The 19659-nt window shown below is 33.9% G+C and overlaps 1 protein-coding gene across 1 annotated transcript in view; it reads right to left on the reverse strand.

The window, feature by feature from the left end:
- Positions 1-19659, reverse strand: part of LOC135225876 (glutamate [NMDA] receptor subunit 1-like) — a 47549-nt gene that overhangs the window by 23658 nt on the left and 4232 nt on the right. The window contains exons 5-14 of the mRNA XM_064265440.1: positions 19344-19532; positions 16191-16291; positions 14238-14411; positions 11089-11214; positions 10536-10704; positions 8875-8976; positions 7979-8090; positions 6196-6327; positions 1178-1335; positions 428-558 (exon numbers count right to left, since the gene is read on the reverse strand). Of these exons, the coding sequence (XP_064121510.1) occupies positions 428-558; positions 1178-1335; positions 6196-6327; positions 7979-8090; positions 8875-8976; positions 10536-10704; positions 11089-11214; positions 14238-14411; positions 16191-16291; positions 19344-19532 (1394 nt within the window). The remainder of the gene's footprint in view (positions 1-427; positions 559-1177; positions 1336-6195; positions 6328-7978; positions 8091-8874; positions 8977-10535; positions 10705-11088; positions 11215-14237; positions 14412-16190; positions 16292-19343; positions 19533-19659) is intronic.

Here is a 19659-nt window from a genome sequence, read left to right on the forward strand (position 1 = left end):
AGCAATTCTTCCACTAAGATTCTGGAAATTAAAACTATAGAGCAGTAGCCTACCTGAGAAGTTTGAGCAACGGGTTATGGTTCACATTTCCAATCTACATAGCACAAAATCATATTTACTGTATACTAACAGTTAGCTGACTAACTACAGAGCAGTAGGCTACCTGAGAAGTTTTAGCTACGGGTTATGGTCCACATTTCTAATCTACATAACACAAAATCATATTTACTGTATACAATAACAGTTGGTTGACTTTTTGCAAGCCAATTCGTCCACAAGATTCTGGAACTCAGACTACACCGTGCCCACAAGCCAATTTTATCCAGAAAAGTTAATGGTTAATTAAGATATCCATTTTTTTTTTGCCAGAAGCATCTGCCATCATTCTGATAAATTGAGCTACATTCTACCCCTACGAATCACTCACTTATAAACAGGACTCAGTCTGTCAAGCACCCACATCAGGAGAGCAATGACATGGACAGTCGCTAAGAGCATTAGCCACAGAGTGTCCCTGAACGGTTGCAAGATGGACACCAAGGTTGCCTCGTGAGGTGCCTGCCAATCAACAAATTGAGTGCCACTTAACAGATATAAAGCAAATGTCTTGTAAATGTTCAGAGTGAAATGGATAAGCAACACATTTCCCAGGGCCTGCACTGCCAAATCTAGAGCTATATACCTCCACCCACTTTAACGTGAGATTTTAGAAAAACTAGTAACCAAAGAGAGATATATTTCTGAGGAAAGGGCAGAATTGTAAAGATATGCAGAATTAGATCTCTCACATAATATAGTTCCACACGAATGCAGAGTAAAGTTATGCTATATATTCACAGAGAATTGAAAAGAATACTTAATTCCAAGTATACTGTCGAATCTAAGACTTCTCCCATCCACTTCTAGCAGGATATTTGGGCAAAGATTAGATCTCTCACATAATATAGTTCCACACGAATGCAGAGTAAAGTTATGCTATATATTCACAGAGAATTGAAAAGAATACTTAATTGCAAGTATACTGTCGAATCTAAGATTCTCCCATCCACTTCTAGCAGGATATCTGGGCAAAGATCATCACGAGTAAGTGGGGGTGGGGGGGGGGGGGGCGGGTTTGGGGGCGGGGCAGTTGCTCATGCATGTACACCACTCCAAAGAAACACAATAACTAACTTACCCTTTTAACGAGGATCGTGATACCCTGGTACTTGAAGGGCTTTGAAAACGCTATGGCGTTCGACCTCTCTGGGTTGATGGTCAGGGGGGCCACTATCATGTCGATGCCATTTTCCTCGTCCACCAGCTCGCCGATCATACCATTCCATTCCTTTTTACCTGAAGCGACGAAGAAAGAGAAATATCCTCACCTTTTGCATTTTGTCAGAGCAGTCTCTGTCACTTTCTATACTTGCAGTAAAACCTGAAAACTGCACAGCCCTCACATAACACTTCTGAGGATTACTTATGGTCATCATAAAGCCTATTTTGAGGAATTTTATCATTCAAAACCTCCTTTTTTTCTTCTTCTTGAGAAATACTCAGATATGCAGACTGCTTGATAATCAAAAGATTATGCACTCCTTCAGCAAATTTTTTTTTTTTTTTTTTTTGTTTTTTTTTTTTTTTTTTAGAAATAATCAGATATGGAGACTGCTTGATAATCTAAAAATTATGTAAACTCCTTCAGCAAAGATTTCAGGTGACTGGCACGGGGACAACCAACCCCCGCCCCCACACACAAAAGGCAAGGGTCCCAATTTCATCAAATTGGTCACAAATCCTTAAAACCGGCCCTGTTTCCAGCTAGCAGCAATTCAACATAGTTCCTAACTTGCACTAACCTGTACTTTACACTTGACGTTCAATTTAAGAAGCTTGTTTAAAAATCTATGACATCTAAAATGGAAGCATACAAAAAAATAATAATAATAAAAATTCACGATATTAAGGTGTTACCAAAGCTACCTAAATATCTAAATGAAAAATTGGAACTGAATATTTAAATAAACAACTGAATAACTAAATAAATAACTGAATATCTAAATAAATGACTGAATATATAAATAAATAACCAAATATCTAAATAAATAACCGAATATCTAAATAAACAACTGAATCACTAAGGAAAAAACTGAATATTTAAATAAATGATCAAATGTCTATTTAAATAACTTAATATCTATATAAATAACTGAATATCTAAATAAATAACAAAATATCTAAAAAATGAATACCTAGGTAAATAAATTAATATTTCAGTAAATATCTAAGTAAATAACTGAATATCTAAGTAAATGACTGAATATTTACATAAATAACTTAATATAATAACCTAACATCTAAGTATTAACACTGAATATCTAAATAAATAACTGAATATCCAAATAAATAACTGAATATTCTGAAATAAATAACCTGAAATCTAAAAAATACTGAAATAAATAACAAATAAAATAACAGAATACCAAATAAATAAACATAATATCCAAAATAAACATAAAACTGAATTTATTCCTTTAAATAAATTAACTGGAATAATGTCCAAATAAATAAACTGAATGTCCCAAATAAAATAAACAGAATTATCCAAAGATAAAAAGTAAACTGAATATCCAAATAAATAACTGAATATCTAAACAAATAACTGAATATCTAAATAAATAACTGAATATCTAAATAAATAACAGAATGAAATATCTAAATAAATAACGAATAAAAAAATCCAATAATAAATTTTTTTTTTTTTTAAAAAAAATCAAAATAAATAAACTGGAATATCCAAATAAATAACAGAATATCCAAATAAATAACTGAATATCTAAATAAATAACTGAATATCCAAATAAATAACAGAATATCCAAATAAATAACTGAATATCCAAATAAATAACTGAATATCTAAATAAATAACAGAACATTCAGATAAATAACAATATCCAAATAAATAACAGAATATCCAAATAAATAACTGAATATCCAAATAAATAACAGAATATCCAAATAAATAACAAAATATCCAAATAAATAACTGAATATCTAAATAAATAACTGAATATCCAAATAAATAACAGAATATCTAAATAAATAACAGAATATCTAAATAAAAAACCGAATATCCAAATAAATAACTGAATATGCAAATAAATAACAGAATATCTAAATAAATAACTGAATATTAAAATAAATAACTGAATATCCAAATAAATAACATAATATCTAAATAAATAACAGAATATCCAAATAAATAACTGAATATCCTAATAAATAACAGAATATCTAAATAAATAACTGAATATCCAAATAAATAACTGAATATCCAAATAAATAACTGAATATCTAAATAAATAACAGAACATCCAAATAAATAACTGAATATCCAAATAAATAACAGAATATCCAAATAAATAACCGAATATCTAAATAAATAACCGAATATATAAATAAATAACAGAATATCCAAATAAAGAAATGAATATCTAAATAAATAACTGAATATCTAAATAAATAACTGAAATCCAAATAAATAACTGAATATCAAAATAAATAAATGAATATCAAAATAAATAACCGAATATCCAAAAAAACTGAATATCAAATAAATAAACCTGAATCCACAAATATAAACTGAATATCTAAATAAATAAACTGAATAAATCCAAATAAATAACTGAATATCAAATAAAAGTACAAAGAATATCAAATAAATAACTGAAAATCTAAAAAATAATAACTGAATATCCAAATAAATAACTGAATATCCCCAATAATGAACGAATCTAAATAAATAAACAAAAGAATAAACCAAATAAATAACTGAATATCCAACTAAATAACCTGAAATATCTTAAATAAATAACTGAATATCCAAATAAATAACGGAATATCTAAACTAATAACCCTGAATATCTAATAAATAACTGGAAATATCTAAATAAATAAACTGAAAATATCTAATGAATAACTGAATATACCAAATAAATAACGAGAATATCTAAATAAATAACTTAAATAAATCTAAATAAATAAACTGATCAAATAAATAACTGAATGGTCCTAAATCAAATCTGAATAATCTAAAGTTAAATAAACTGAATTCCTAAATAACGAATACTGAAAAAAATATCAAATAAAATACCTGAATATCCAAATAAATCCTGAATATCCAAATAAATAACTGAATATCTAAATAAATAACTGAATCCATAAATGAATAGAATAATTCTAAATAAATAACAAGAATATCCAAATAAATAACGAATATCCAAATAAATAAAACGGCCAAATAAAATCCTAAATTAAATTTTAACTAATATCCAAATAAATTAAACTGAATATCTAAATAAATGACTGTATAAAGTCCAACTAATAACGAATATCTAAATAAACAAATAAACTGAAAATATCAAAATAAATAATGTAATTAAACTAAATAAATAACTGAATATCTAAATAAATAAACTGAATGTCTAAATAAATAAGCGGAATAATCAAATAAAATGACCGAAATAAATCTTAAATAAAGAATATAAAGACGAACAATCTAAATAAATAATGAATAACTGCAAATCTCCTAAATAAAATTAACGAAATATCTAACTAAAATATAACAAAGAATATCCAATAATGATATCAAATAAATAACTGAATATCTAAAGTATAAATAAAATAATAAATCGTAAATAAAGAATACTGAATATTCTAAAAAATAAACTGAATAACTAAATAAAGAATAAACTGAAATTAATCCAAATAAACATAACAAAGAAATATCACCAAAGAATGACCAAAGAATAATCTAAATAAATAACAGAATATCCAAATAAATAATGATATTCAAATAAATAACCTGAATATCTAAAATAAATTAATAATTAAATCAAAATAATAACTGAATATCACAAATTAAAAAAATAAAATTTGGGACATATCCAAAAGTAAATAAACTGAAATGTCTAAATTAAATAACCTGAAATAAATTCAAATTAAAAAAAAATAAAAACTTTTGAACATCTAAATAAAAATAACTGGAAAAAAATAAATTCTAACATTAAAAAAAATACCACGTCTGAAACATTCTAAATAAATTAAAAAACCTGAAATCTCTAAATAATAAAAAAAAAACCCGAAATTATTTCTTAAAAATAAATAACCTGGGAAATAAATCCAATAAAAATTTTAACTGGAATATCTAAATAAAATAAAACTGAATATCTAAATAAAATAAACCAAGAATATCCAAATAAAAACAACTGAATAATCTAAAAATTTAAATAAAACTGGGAAACAATCCAAAATCAAATTAAAACTTGGAAATATTCTTAAAAATAAAAAAAATTAAACTGAATATCCAAAAATACAAAAATAAAAACAACTGGAATATTCCTTAAATTAAATAAAAAAAACTGAAAATCTAAATTAAATAAAACTGAATATCCAAATGGAATAAACTGGGGGAATATCTACATTAAAATAAACTTGAAATATCCAAATTAAATAACACACTGAATAAACCTAAATAAAAATAAACTGGGGAAACTATTCCAAATTTGTAAAATACAAACTTGGAATATTCCAAAATTAAATAAAAAACGGAATATCTACATTAAATAACGGTGATATATATCCAAAAAAAAAAAGATAAAAAATATACTGGGAATAATCCAAAATGAAAATTAAAAAAAAACTCTCTGAATATCTAAAAACGTAAAAATAACATAATATCTAAATAAAATAACGGAATATCCAAATGAATAACCGAATATCTAAATAAATCCAAACAAGAATAATCTAAATAAATAAGAGAAAATAAATCTAATAAATGAATACTGAAATATCTAAATAAATAACCGAATATCTAAATAAATAACTGAATATCTAAATAAATAACTGAATACCTAAATAAATAACTGAATATCTAAATAAATAACTGAATATCTAAATAAATAACCGAATATCTAAAAGGCCCGTCGAAGATACGCCTTGAGTGCCTCATTTTTTCACATAAAATGGTACCTAAATAAGACTATGAGGATGACGACAATGAACGCAAGTAAGATGATTCATAAACTAGCTAAGTCTCACCATACAAATATGGAGCATCTAACTGACATACGTGTGACAATAATTGTAACAACATGCGTACCTTGTTTTGACATACCAGTGACAATACTTGTAACATAACACTGTAGTACGTACCTTGTTCATTGAATGCATATTCCCCGTAATGTCCATCAGAGGAGAGCTCCAACTCGAAGGTGAAATTATTCTTGGCAGATAAAGTCAGCAGGAGATCTATACAGTAACCCCAGCAGCAAGTAAGTTGCGTCTCTGAAAGTAACGTTGTCATGTCAATAACAACTAAAGTGAAGGTTTCCAGCATCGAAATCCCAACGGCGTTGCATCCAATGACATGCTATATTCCTGCAGTCTGTTCCAGAGGCTTCGCTCCTGATACCATGCAAAAAAAAAATGGGTACTTAAAAACACCAGGTTTGGAGATATGTGTACCAGCGGTGAAGTCAATTGCTCCTATGGTAGGTTTGTTCCCAATGAATAAGGTTCATCTGAATTTAATAATCTTCTTCTTTGCCTTCAGCTTTTCCCATTTCTATATGGGGTCGCTGTTTCTAGTCAGCCTTCTCCATCTCCCTCTGTCCTGTACATCTTTTTCTCTTAGAACCTTTTCCTTCATGGCATTCAATTATTTATCTTTCCAACTGAACTTTGGCCTTCCCCTCCCTCTTCTGCCCTCCACCTCCATGTTCTGAATATACTACTACTACTACTACTACTACTACTACTACTACTACTAATAATAATAATAATAATAATAATAATAATAATAATAATAATGTATTAACATCACCATATTCTTTGAAGCTTGAATTTCAAATCAATGACCCCTTTGGTGGGCTTGTTCCTTATGAAAAAGGTTCATCTGAATATAATAATAATAATAATATTATTGTACAGAGACAGGAGAATGACAAACATAAAAGACGAATGGCACAACAAACCAATGCACGGACAATACATGAGACAGACTAAAGAACTAGCCAGCGATGACAATTGGCAATGGCTACAGAGGGGAGAGCTCAAGAAGGAAACTGAAGGAATGATAACAGCGGCACAACACCAGTCCCTAAGAACCAGATATGTTCAAAGAACGATAGATGGAAATAACATCTCTCCCATATGTAGTTAGAGCAATACGAAAAATGAAACCATAAACCACATAGCAAGCGAATGTCCGGCACTTGCACAGAACTAGTACAAAAAGAGGCATGATTCAGTGGCAAAAGCCTCCACTGGAGCCACTTGTGCAAGAAACACCAGCTACCTTGCAGTATTAAGTGGTACGAGCACCAAACTGAAGGAGTGATAGAAAACGATCAGGCAAAGATCCTCTGGGACTATGGTATCAGAACGGATAGGGTGATACGTGCAAATATACCAGATGTGACGTTGATTGACAAAATCAAGAAGAAAGTATCACTCATTAATGTCGCAATACCATGGGACACCAGAGTTGAAAAGAAAGAAAAGGAAAAAATGGATAAGTATCAAGGCCTGAAAATAAAAATAAGGATATGGGATATGCCAGTGGAAATTGTACCCATAATCATAGGAACACTAGGCACGATCCCAAGATCCCTGAAAAAGGAATCTGGAAAAACTAGAGGCTGAAGTAGCTCCAGGACACATGCAGAAGAGTGTGATCCTAGAAACGGCACACTTAGTAAGAAAAGTGATGAACTCTTAAGAAGGCAGGATGCAACCCGGAACCCAACACTATAAATGCCACCCAGTTGAATTGGAGGACTGTGATAGACAAAAATAATAATAATAATAATAATAATAATAATAATAATAATAATAATAATAATAATAATAATATAGATTTGACCTCTCATCTGGAATAATATGAATCTAACAGGTTCTATTTAGTCGTGTCCCTGAGAAAACTGGAGCACCTTACCATTAGTCGTTCGATTGAAGTACGGACAAAGCACCTCGTCTTTTTCCTGGCACTGATCCAAGCTATCGATGGCTTCAGCGTACACGAACGGTAATTCACGGAGGGTCATGACCTGGAAATGAAGTGAAATCATGAAATCTTGGAGTAGTGGCAATGTCGCAGGCTGTGAAAGACACTGCGGTGGTTTTCCCAGTGACGAATTCCATCATTTCTCCTCTGATAACAGCTTTTATGTCTCGTAATGCATAAGAAAATTCACATCTGGCAAGAAAATGTCATTAGTGTGATTACAATTGCATGAGCAGTAATAAAAACACAATCTTCGTTTTTGTCTGGAGTGGTTAAGAGAAAATTAGCCAATGTAGCAAAACAGAGATTAAATAAATAAATAAATAAATAAATAAACAGGTAAATAAATATAATATCAGGAGACTCCGACATACACTTGGATTTCTGCAGAGGCTATTTTTTTTTTTCTTAACAACTGTATGAAATACATAGAGTTAAGGCCAAAGGCCAAGCACTAGGACCTACAAGATCATTCAGCGCTAGAAAGGAAACTGAGAGTAGGTAGGTTTGAACGGTGTAATAATTGTTAGGAGAGGGTGGATAGCAAGATGGAAGAAAGATAATATGAATAGAGGTACAGTAAAAGGACTGAAATGAGTTACAGGATTCTGGAAAGAACCTTTGGTAACGCCTACACTGCACCCCGCGAGGTGCACTGACGGCACTACCCACCTACGAGGTTAACAAGTATATGCTCGGCGGAAGCGTGAAAAACTACGCAGTCTAAATCGATGATGACATTCAATCATTGACAGACCACAAAATTAAAGGATGGAAGGGCAAAATATTTAATTAAGATCAAAATTGTCTGAACAATCACCACTCACCTTAAAGTGGGTTGGTAAGGTGAACCCCAGAGGAACATCCTTCACCTTGCCTGGCCACACTATGGCTGAATTGTCGATTGATAACTTCATCTGATCAGTGACCTGAAAGATATATACTATAGTAGATTCACATCAGCCATGCATTTGACGTCTAGGCCAGTCCCTTACGACGCTCCTGATTGGCTGTTGATAAGCCAATCACAGGGCTGTAAAGTTTGGAAACTCTCAGTCTCTCTCGAGAGTTCACATGGGTAGGATGTAAGTTCCACCTCTCCTGAAAGACGTATACCTCAGGAGAGATGGAACATACATCATGCCCAAGTGAACTCTCGAAAGAGACAGAGTTTCCAAATTCCAGCCCTGTGACTGGCTTATCAACAGCCAATCAGGAGCGTTGTAAGGAACGGGCCTAGAATTCAAATGCACTTCTTTTGTGAATCTACTATAGTATTGGATAACTGACGAGACATTTTGTATATAAAGGGTGTCAGTAGAAGTCTGCTGTTTCTCATAAAATAACAGTCTAAATATGACTTACTGTTACTTATAGACTCACTTTTCCCATTAGGCTGATAACTTTGCATTAATCATAAGAAATGTAAGTTTCTGTCCTCACTGAGAAACCTTGTTGTGTGTGGTGGGGGTGGGGGGCCTCTGAGAGAGAGAGAGAGGAGATGACGAGATGGAGAGACCCGAGATGAGAGAGAGAGAGAGAGAGAGAGAGAGAGAGAGTGTTATATCAGTGATGAACCACAACATTGACAATGGCTTACAAGATTGGAGCAGAAAGAAGACTATACGAAGAACCAGAGGAAGAAATATTACATAGAAAAAATATAGATTCAACAACAACAAACTAGTAAAGCGAGATAGCCCAGTTGCCTGTCAGCATTTGCTAGCTTACCTGGCCCATACGTTACGAGGTGAGTAAATCTAGAGCAAACACTAATTATTATTATTATTATTATTATTATTATTATTATTATTATTATTATTATTATTATTATTATTATTATTATTATTATTATTATTATTTGGGAAAACCTCTCTATCGCGAGAGTATATATAAAATGTTCTAAATGGTCCACAATAATAAAAAGTGTTGCGAGTCCGTGTATAATTTTTAAACTACAAAAAGCTTTCGTACCCTTCCCTGGGTTCATCTTCAGTCCAAAATCTGAAGATGTACCAAGGGAAGGGTTCGAAAGCTTTTTGTAAAGTTTTAAAAATTATACACGGACTCGCAACACATTTTATTATTGTGGACCCTTTAGATTATTATTATTATCATGCAGAAGATGAACCCTGTTCGTATGGAACAAGCCCACAAAGGGCCATCGACATGAAATTCAAGTTCCAAAGAATATTATGGCATTATGACGTTGCGTTCATTCGAAAGAATAAACAGAAGGTAAAGGGAAATGCAAAAAGTAGATATCAGTTATTAGAAAAATAGATAAATTAATAAATATAAGTAAAATACTAAGATACAAGGCGAATTGTTCTAGGGTAGCAATGTATTGCGTCTTCGCTTGAACTTCTGATGAAGAAGTTCCAATTGGACGACATCTGTGGGGAGGATTGAACGAAGGGAATTGTGAATGCGTACGGGTGTGATATGGGTTGGATATCAATAATAAAATATAAAAGTTGCGACTTACGTTGTCGTACGAGAAGTCACCGACAGTCTGGAGGGTGTTCAGAGCGTAAGGATGTCTGGACTTTTCCAAAACGTTGATCACCGAATACTCGGCGAAGATTCGGTCTCCGCTCGAATCGAATCCGACCTTCCCAGTTCTGCCATTGTAGAGCACTTGATTTCTGATAGATCTGAAATTAAAAGTGTATTATTATCTTGCAATCTTTCCAATTTAAAACATACACTACTACCATACATTACTACCCTAATTCCACACAAATATGAATAGCTTAGTAGACTCGATCATCTATAGTCTCTGAAACAAACAGCCTGAAAACTTAATACGATTTTTTAAAGGATATCCTACAAATACCATTTTTCTGCGAAAGAAAACGCCACTGCTAATTTCATCATTGCACATTAAACATTTTCTTTTCACTCAATTTTTCAATAACAGGAGTGCTCTATGCAAATCTTCATCAGCAACACATCGAATGACCGTGTTTCTGATATTTGATTCGCAACTAAACCAAGGAGTTACATAAAACATATTTTAGTTTAAGGAAAACACTCACTTGTATAGTTTCTTTCCGGTATCATCCCAAGAATCCTTTTCATTCCAGCAGATGGCAGGTGTGGTGCTCGTGTCTTCTTCTGCTTCTTGTTCGTACAACTGACGTATTCCTTGAACTGTCACTTGGCTAAAAAGCAAGACGATACTATATGAGTCTACTCATGTTATGATGAAATGTGTTCTAAAGTTTACAACGTCTTAATAATTATGTTATGAATTATAAATATGGGGTTGAGCACCATATCATCATAAGATAAGGTAACGTGATTGTTTTCTACATGACTAAAAAATCGCAAACTTTGGTGTTAATTTGCAACTATCCTAGATAATTGACCCTGAAGTCTTTTACATAGATTATCTTCGGCACAAGCCTGGTTCACTTGTTGGCTTATTATTATTATTGTTATTGTTGTTGTTGTTGTTGTTGTTGTTGTTGTTGTTGTTGTTGTTGTTGTATTCAGAAGGTGAAACCTATTCGTATGGAACAAGCCCACAGTGGCCACTGACTTGAAATTCAAGCTTCCAAAGAATATGGTGTTCATTAGGAATAAGTAAGACGAGGTAAAGGGACATACAGAAAGAAAATCAGTGAAGACGAGTGGCTAAAGAGTGCATGGGAAGAAGGACTAATAAAAGTAGACGAAGACCCAGAAATATACAGAGACAGGAGAATGACAGACAGAACAGAGGACTGGCACAACAAACCAATACACGGACAATACATGAGACAGACTAAAGAACTAGCCAGCGATGACACATGGCAATGGCTACAGAGGGGAGAGCTAAAGAAGGAAACTGAAGGAATGATAACAGCGGCACAAGATCAGGCCCTAAGAAGCAGATATATTCAAAGAACGATAGATGGAAATAACATCTCTCCCATATGTAGGAAGTGCAATACGAAAAATGAAACCATAAACCACATAGCAAGTGAATGCCCGGCACTTGCACAGAACCAGTACAAAAAGAGGCATGATTCAGTGGCAAAAGCCCTCCACTGGAGCCTGTGCAAGAAACATCAGCTACCTTGCAGTAATAAGTGGTACGAGCACCAACCTGAGGGAGTGATAGAAAACGATCAGGCAAAGATCCTCTGGGACTATGGTATCAGAACGGATAGGGTGATACGTGCAAATAGACCAGACGTGACGTTGATTGACAAAGTCAAGAAGAAAGTATCACTCATTGATGTCGCAATACCATGGGACACCAAAGTTGAAGAGAAAGAAAAGGAAAAAATGGATAAGTGTCAAGATCTGAAAATAGAAATAAGAAGAATATGGGATATGCCAGTGGAAATCGTACCCATAATCATAGGAACATTAGGCACGATCCAAAGATCCCTGAAAAGGAATCTCGAAAAACTAGAGGCTGAAGTAGCTCCAGGACTCATGCAGAAGAGAGTGATCCTAGAAACGGCACACATAGTAAGAAGAGTGATGGACTCCTAAGGAGGCAGGATGCAACCCGGAACCCCACACTATAAATACCACCCAGTCGAATTGGAGGACTCTGATAGAGCAAAAAAAAAAAATGAATAAATAAAATAAAATAATAATAATAATAATAATAATAATAATAATAATAATAATAATAATAATAATAATAATAATAATAATAATAATAAATTAGCAACTAGATAGAAATGGATTAAAATGCAAGGAGAAATTAGAGTAGTAATGTAGCTCACTATCAGCAGGATAGTGAGGTGTGGGAATGCTGCACACTCACTTGACAGTCAGACTTCAGGATGCTAACCAAGCAGAACTGAATAGCAGATGGGATCTCATCCAGAGAGTGCTAATGAGAAACAATAACCCCACGAACCAGCACAAGATACCAGCAACTGACGTTATCATAAGAAAGGTAAGCAGACTAATGAAGACCCAAAAATGTTACCAAAAACTTCAGACGAATTGAAAAGGGCTTCCTGGGGCAGGATACATCCTTTCCATAGCATCAGAGATGCAACAAGAGAAGAATGTTAATGGCTGTTCAATGTACTGATCAGTACAATGCTGTAGACCAGTTCCATATAGGAAATTGTCGAAATCATGGACAATGTCTATTACAATCCTGGAAAAAAAAAAAGTTTGCAGAGGGACTAGGACGAAAAACTGTGACCAAATCGACCACTTCCCAAACATCACCTGGTACCAGGGAAGAACCTGAAGAGAAAGGGGGGCTGTTTTCATCTGCGAGAAAACGTGGGGTTGGGGGGGGGGGACCGGATCAAGAGGACAAGGAAGGGGTAGATGACCCAGCTTCTTTTAGCTCTTCTAGCTATCTTGTAGAATGGAAAAACAAAGTGGTAACATCCCAATGCTTTGGTTCCAGAGGAGGGATAAAAGACAAGAAGCATTTCTCTTACAAGAGAAGGGACCAGTCCCAGCAGAGATCAAAGACCAGCGTTTCGTCAACAGATGAAGGTGCCCCCTCACAGGAAATCCCAAAGGATAACCATGAGGAGAACATTTTCTGTGCTACCTCCTTCTGCAGCTACGTCCTTCAGCAGTCTTAAGAGAGCAGCAAAGACGGCTGGTTACCTTAAGCATTCTTCTGGAAATGTACACACAAACAACCCATCCCTGCAGAAAAGGAGCAAATAAGACTCTCATAAATTGATTGAAATACTTTCCTAGAATACAAATTTACAGTTTTGCTATCAACACAAAGGTTAGTAGCTGTAAGAAAAAAAATGAGGTACAGATATTAAAATGCATGGAACCAATACTATAGTTAAACTGGTTGCCGAGACAAGAGAAACATAAGAAGTTGATTCATTGTTCCAAGTATCCATGCCATAATGGACAACCCCAAGCACAAAATAAACACAGCAGCAAACAAGACCACTTTACTTGACGAAGCTGAACGAACAATTATGTTGGCAGTCAGGTAAATGGGCAGTACGCCCACCTTTCACCCACCTGCCAACAATGAACTGCCTTGTTGCCATGCCAACCAAGCTATATGACCAAGCAAGTCCAGAGTATAACCATATAAAAAAAAAATAAAAAAATTTACAAATTTCAAAAAGTTATCCATCAGACTGATCTCGTTTGAATGAAGGAAACGTCACACTGCCACTGCCAAACTGAAATGATCTGAGTAGAAAGAAAGAAAGGTAGGAACCAATTCACGGCTACTCACATGGCGTCTGTGATGTGGGCGTGTGAATCCCTGGCGTTCTTGAGCTGCAGTCCCAGGACCCCGACTGGTAGGAAATGAGCACTCAGCGCCTGCTCTGTGACCAACCACACATACCCAGGGCCAGTCATGTTGAGGTACCTGGCGTCGTGGAATATAGTCTCGGCATCGTCGATGCTGGAGAATTACAGATATTAGGGATTGGCGATCTCTCAGTCTACGAGTTTTTCTGTTATCTGTTATGAAAGGACTGACTCATCTCAGTTGCTTTAGACATTAATGTTCAGCTAGTTCAGGAGGGGAAGATGATATCTGCATTCTCAAACTGCTTATGCGAATGTTGCTTGCAAGGCTAATGCGGATGAAGATGTTAAGAAATTGTCAATGCGGATCAGGGAATGTTTTGGCAAAAGAAGAAAAAAATTACATTATAATGTTCAATATTAGATAGACAGAATACAGAATCTAGGCCAAATCCTATAGTGCGTTTACTTTTCTAAGATCGCTGTGGTGTGGCTTTACAGATATCATACGTTGCCAATTTTCATGTTATGGTAATCATATTAGCTTCATGGAATCAATTGAAATAGTTTTCATTTCTTGAAATGTGGTTCTTCTGTTTGCATCAGATATTTTGAATATATCTTATTTCGTATATTCTTCGTTGAAACCATGGTTTCATTAATGAAAATGAAGATATGGCATATTTTTAAGAGGATTTAAAAGGACATTGTCAATATCCACAAAGGATACTCGCTCTCGATCACCCACTGTGAAAAGTATGGACAGCCCAACCCAAGTGACTCCCGTAAACGTCTTCACCCACCACCTGAGGCCAAGGAAATAGTCTATAATTTCCTGAAATACCTCATTTTATAAAAACATCATGAAGGTCCTGTACCTGAAGTTTCGAAGGCTATCCAGAGAACATCTGAAGCAACAAAGGTGTCAGAAATGACTATTCGTAGACTTTACAAGGAAGCAAGAGAGGCGGGAAATATAGTGGAATCTCCAGTGTTTCAAAAATGAAAAGGGAAAGTGAATCTGACTAACTTGGATGATTTTGATGAAAAGGTTTCTAAGGGCATAATAGATCGATTGACTTATGAATTTGTCTCATGTCCAAACACCAGAGCCAACATGCCATTCAGTGTATCTATAATTATAGAAAGAGAAAGAAGGAATAGCTAAATAGAATAGGGAATGAAGAAAAAAAAGTTAACAGGGAAGAAGCATACCCTTTCCCTCGACTTCCAAGGTCTAAAGCGAATCCTTCTAAGAAGGATTATATCTGCGGGAAGCATTTAATGGGACTTACATACCCATAGATATGACCAAGATCCTTTAAATATCCCCGAGTATATTTAAAGGACCTTGGATATGACAACTCTGCCTTTTCTACCTGGCCCCACCCTAGCGATCTTAGAAAAGTAAACGCAGTATAAGTGCTGGGACCTATGAAGTCATTCAGCGCTGAAATGGAAATTGACAATGGAAAGGTTTGAAAGGTGAAACAAGAGGAGCAAATCCTCACAGTTGCACTATGAATCAGTTATTAGGGGTGGAAAATAAGATGAAACAGAAAGAATATGAATGGAGATACAGTAAAAGGAATGAAAGAGGTTGCAGCTAGGGGCCGAAGGGACGCTGCAAAGAACCTTGAGTTATGTATAGTGTTAAAAAAAATTTTCACGTACTCATATCCAATAAAAAAAATTAAAAAGCAACTAGAGCTTGAAGATTTAAGAAGGGCAAACTGAAATATTGACTGTGAAAAGGAATAATTACAGAGTACACCAAAGAAATTTCATTGCAGAGTGATAAAATGAAATAGATATCAGCTAAGCTTGAATGAATATCCAAAAAACATTACAAATAATTGCAAGTGGGGTGGGAGGATGGGCAGAGGGAGAAGTTAGGGATAAAAGAGAGGGGTCTTATATTTTCTGTACTTACTCAGCATAGAGCAAAATCACCTTGACCACCTGAGCCTTGACAATGTTCAGTTCCTCTACGAATGCATATTGCCCACGGTTGAATTCAATCACCAGAGCCAACTGGAAAAGGGAATAACTATTAATTGTTACTGTGAATGACAACGAAAAAACATGACAAATTTTTAATCAATTTCTATTTTTCATAACTAACAAGCCTGAAGTCTTAACATTAGGATATATACTATAGTAGATTCACATCACCCGTGCATTTGATGTCTAGACCAGACCCTAATGACGCTCATGATTGGCTGCAAACTCTCAGTTTCTCGAGCGTTCACATGGGTAAGATGCATGTTCCACTCTCTTGGGGGATACGTTTGAAAGATGTATCCCTCAAGAGAGGTGGAACATAGATTCTACCCATGTGAACTCTCGAGAGAGACTGAGAGTTGCAGCCCTGTGATTGGCTTATCAACAGCAAATCAGGATCGTTGTAAGGGACTGGCCTAGACATCAAATGTACGGTTGATGTGAATCTACTATAGCGCCAGCTGGAAAACCGGTATAATTAGTTTTAAAAAAAAAGTGTGTGATTGAGGGACTATTGGCATCTGTACCTGGTCACGGGGTATTGGTAGCTCCCACAATGCCCCTGGGCATCCTGTGACCTAGTACTTTTCATAATTAAGATATGCTCACGTTATCTGCTTGTGTAAGCTATTTTTGTGGGGTTGCAAATGCCAATAGTTTTCGTAGGGTGGGCCAGTCCCACAATTTGAGAACCATATGAACAAGGTGTGATTCGACCTCCAGCTTACTCGGGGCGCGTGCTAAAATCTAAGGTCAAATAGAGTGTTGGTTCACCAACGAAAATTAAAATAAATACGCTATATTTTTATTAAAAATAACTGTTCTGTGCTGTTTAACATGCACACTATTTATTTTTTTAATTTTCATTCTAATAAATATAATCATAAATATCCTATCCTAAAATTCCTGTATCTTTAACTCAACGCAAAACACCTTTTTCAGACATTTGTAGGCTTTTCCAGAAGAGGGCTTTCCTAAACAACAAGAACAACAACTAAAACAGAGTAGCTTGTAGGTTTACTCCCCGAGTAAGCAAAAATACAAACAGAGGACTTCCTGAATCAGTTTATGAAATGATCAGATGGGTTTTCGAGTGCAAATGTAGTTTCAGTTCAATAATGTTAAGGAATCAGATTGTAATGATATGCCAATGAAATTGAATGACAAAAGTTTTAATTTCTCGTTGAATTTCGACCTTAAAAAAATATTCGTCAGTTCCATAGTAGATTCACATTAACCGTGCATCTGATGTCTAAGCCAGTCCTTACGACGCTCCTGATTGGCTGTTGATAGGCCAATCACAGGGCTGGAAACTCTCAGTCTCTCTCGAGTGTTCACATAGGCAGGATGTATGTGCCACCTCTCCTGAGGGATACTTTTGAAAGACGTATCCCTCAGGAGAGGTGGCACATACATCCTGCCTATGTGAACACTCTTGAGAGACAGAGTTTCCAGCCCTGTGATTGGCCTATCAACAGCCAGTCAGGAGCGTCGTAAGGGACAGGCATAGACATCAAATGCACGGTTGATGTGAATCTACTATAGGCTAATAAATAACCTTTTTTTATCTCTTAAAAATCCACTACGTTTCGAATCCACGAACATTGGATTCTTCACTAAACCACAAAATTTCATAAACATGCAAGCAGATAATTTCACAGTATATTAATCATACGTTGCAGGATCCCTTTAATATGCTGCCCAGATAATTTACTGTAATTTTGTAAAATGTTACGTATTGTACTCCGTTGCTTATCAAACACCAATACAAAAAACAGGATTCAACTAATCTAAATTCAAGGTGATTCAACTAATATCAAAATTCAAAATCACAAAAAAATTCTTTCTGACACTCAGATTACTGAACAAAATTAATTTTCCAAAATTCAGTCGACACTTCGGATAATGGAACAAAATTCATTTTCCAAATTCAGTCGACACTTCGGATAATGGAACAAAATTAATTTTCCAATTCCACAAATGAAAAAAAATAGGGGAAAATTCATTCAACACTTCTAGAAAAATTTTAATTTTCCCCTAGTTTTATTTCATATCTTGTTTCGTTCATTTTGGTTATTGGCAAATGAATTTTCTTCCATCATCCGAAGTGTCAACTGAATTTTTCCCCTAATTTTGAACTTTTCGTTCATTTACAAAACTGGAAAATGAATTTTGTTCCATAATTTTGAATTTTTTGTTCATTTGCACAACTGGAAAATGAATTTTGTTCCATAATTTTGAATTTTTTGTTCATTTGCAAAACTGGAAAATGAATTTTGTTCCATAATTTTGAATTTTTTTTCATTTGTAAAACTGGAAAATTAATTTTGTTCCGTTAACTGAAGTGTCGACTGAGTTTTTTCCTTACTTTTTTTATTTAGTTTTGTTCATTTGAGGAATTACTCATTCGTTTTTCCAGTTACCAAAAACGAGCAAAACAAAATGAAAAACCAGTAAATGTAATAAAAATATTCCCTACCTTAATTTTAAAATTTTTATAAATATACAGGAAATGTAACAAAATATTCCCTACCTTTATTAAAAAAAAAAAAAATAAAATAAATAATAAATGTAAAAAAATATTCCCTACCTTAATTTAAAAAAAAGGGAAATGTAAAAAAAAATTCCCTACCTTAATTTAAAAAGAACAGGAATGTAACAAAAATATTCTATACCTTAGTTACAAAAAAAAAGTAAATGTAAAAAAAATATTCCCTAGCTTAATTAAAAAAAATAAAATTAATTAATAAAGTAACAAAAATATTCCATACCTTAATTACTAAATAAAAAAAGAATACAGAAAATGTAACAAAAATATTCCCTAACTTAATTAGAAAAAAAATCGGAAATGTAAAAAAAATATATATATATTCCCTATCGTAATAAAAAAAAAAACAGGAAATGTAACAAAACTATTCCCTACCTTAAAAAATTTAAAAAATAAATAAATAAAAACCTAGGAAATGTAACCAAAATATTCCCTACCTTAATTACAAAATAAAAATAAACAGGAAATGTAAAAAAAAAATATATTCCCTACCGTAAAAAAAAAAAAGGAAACTTAACAAAAAATTGTCCTGACCTTAATTCCATCATCGTCGTGAGAGGGATGAGTCAGGTACTGAAACCTGGACTGAATGGCCCGTCCATTGGTGTCGGAAGAGTGCATGAAAATCACCTGATTGTAGTTGAAGTGTTTCAGGAGGGCGATCCACACGTCTGCCTGGTGACTGAGTGGAGGCACAGTACGCAAAAAGAACCCGTGAATATTCTGGAAAGGAAGCAGCATTGAATAGTAAGTTTTCGTCGTGCTTGCAACACAAAACGATCACTTGTCGAACGAGGAGAAAAAAAAAACGTCAAAAGACATCGAGTCATGTACAGGACAAAGATTTGGA

Source organism: Macrobrachium nipponense, chromosome 13 (genome assembly GCF_015104395.2).
Source record: "Macrobrachium nipponense isolate FS-2020 chromosome 13, ASM1510439v2, whole genome shotgun sequence".
In the NCBI taxonomy this organism is placed as follows: Eukaryota; Metazoa; Arthropoda; class Malacostraca; order Decapoda; family Palaemonidae; genus Macrobrachium; species Macrobrachium nipponense.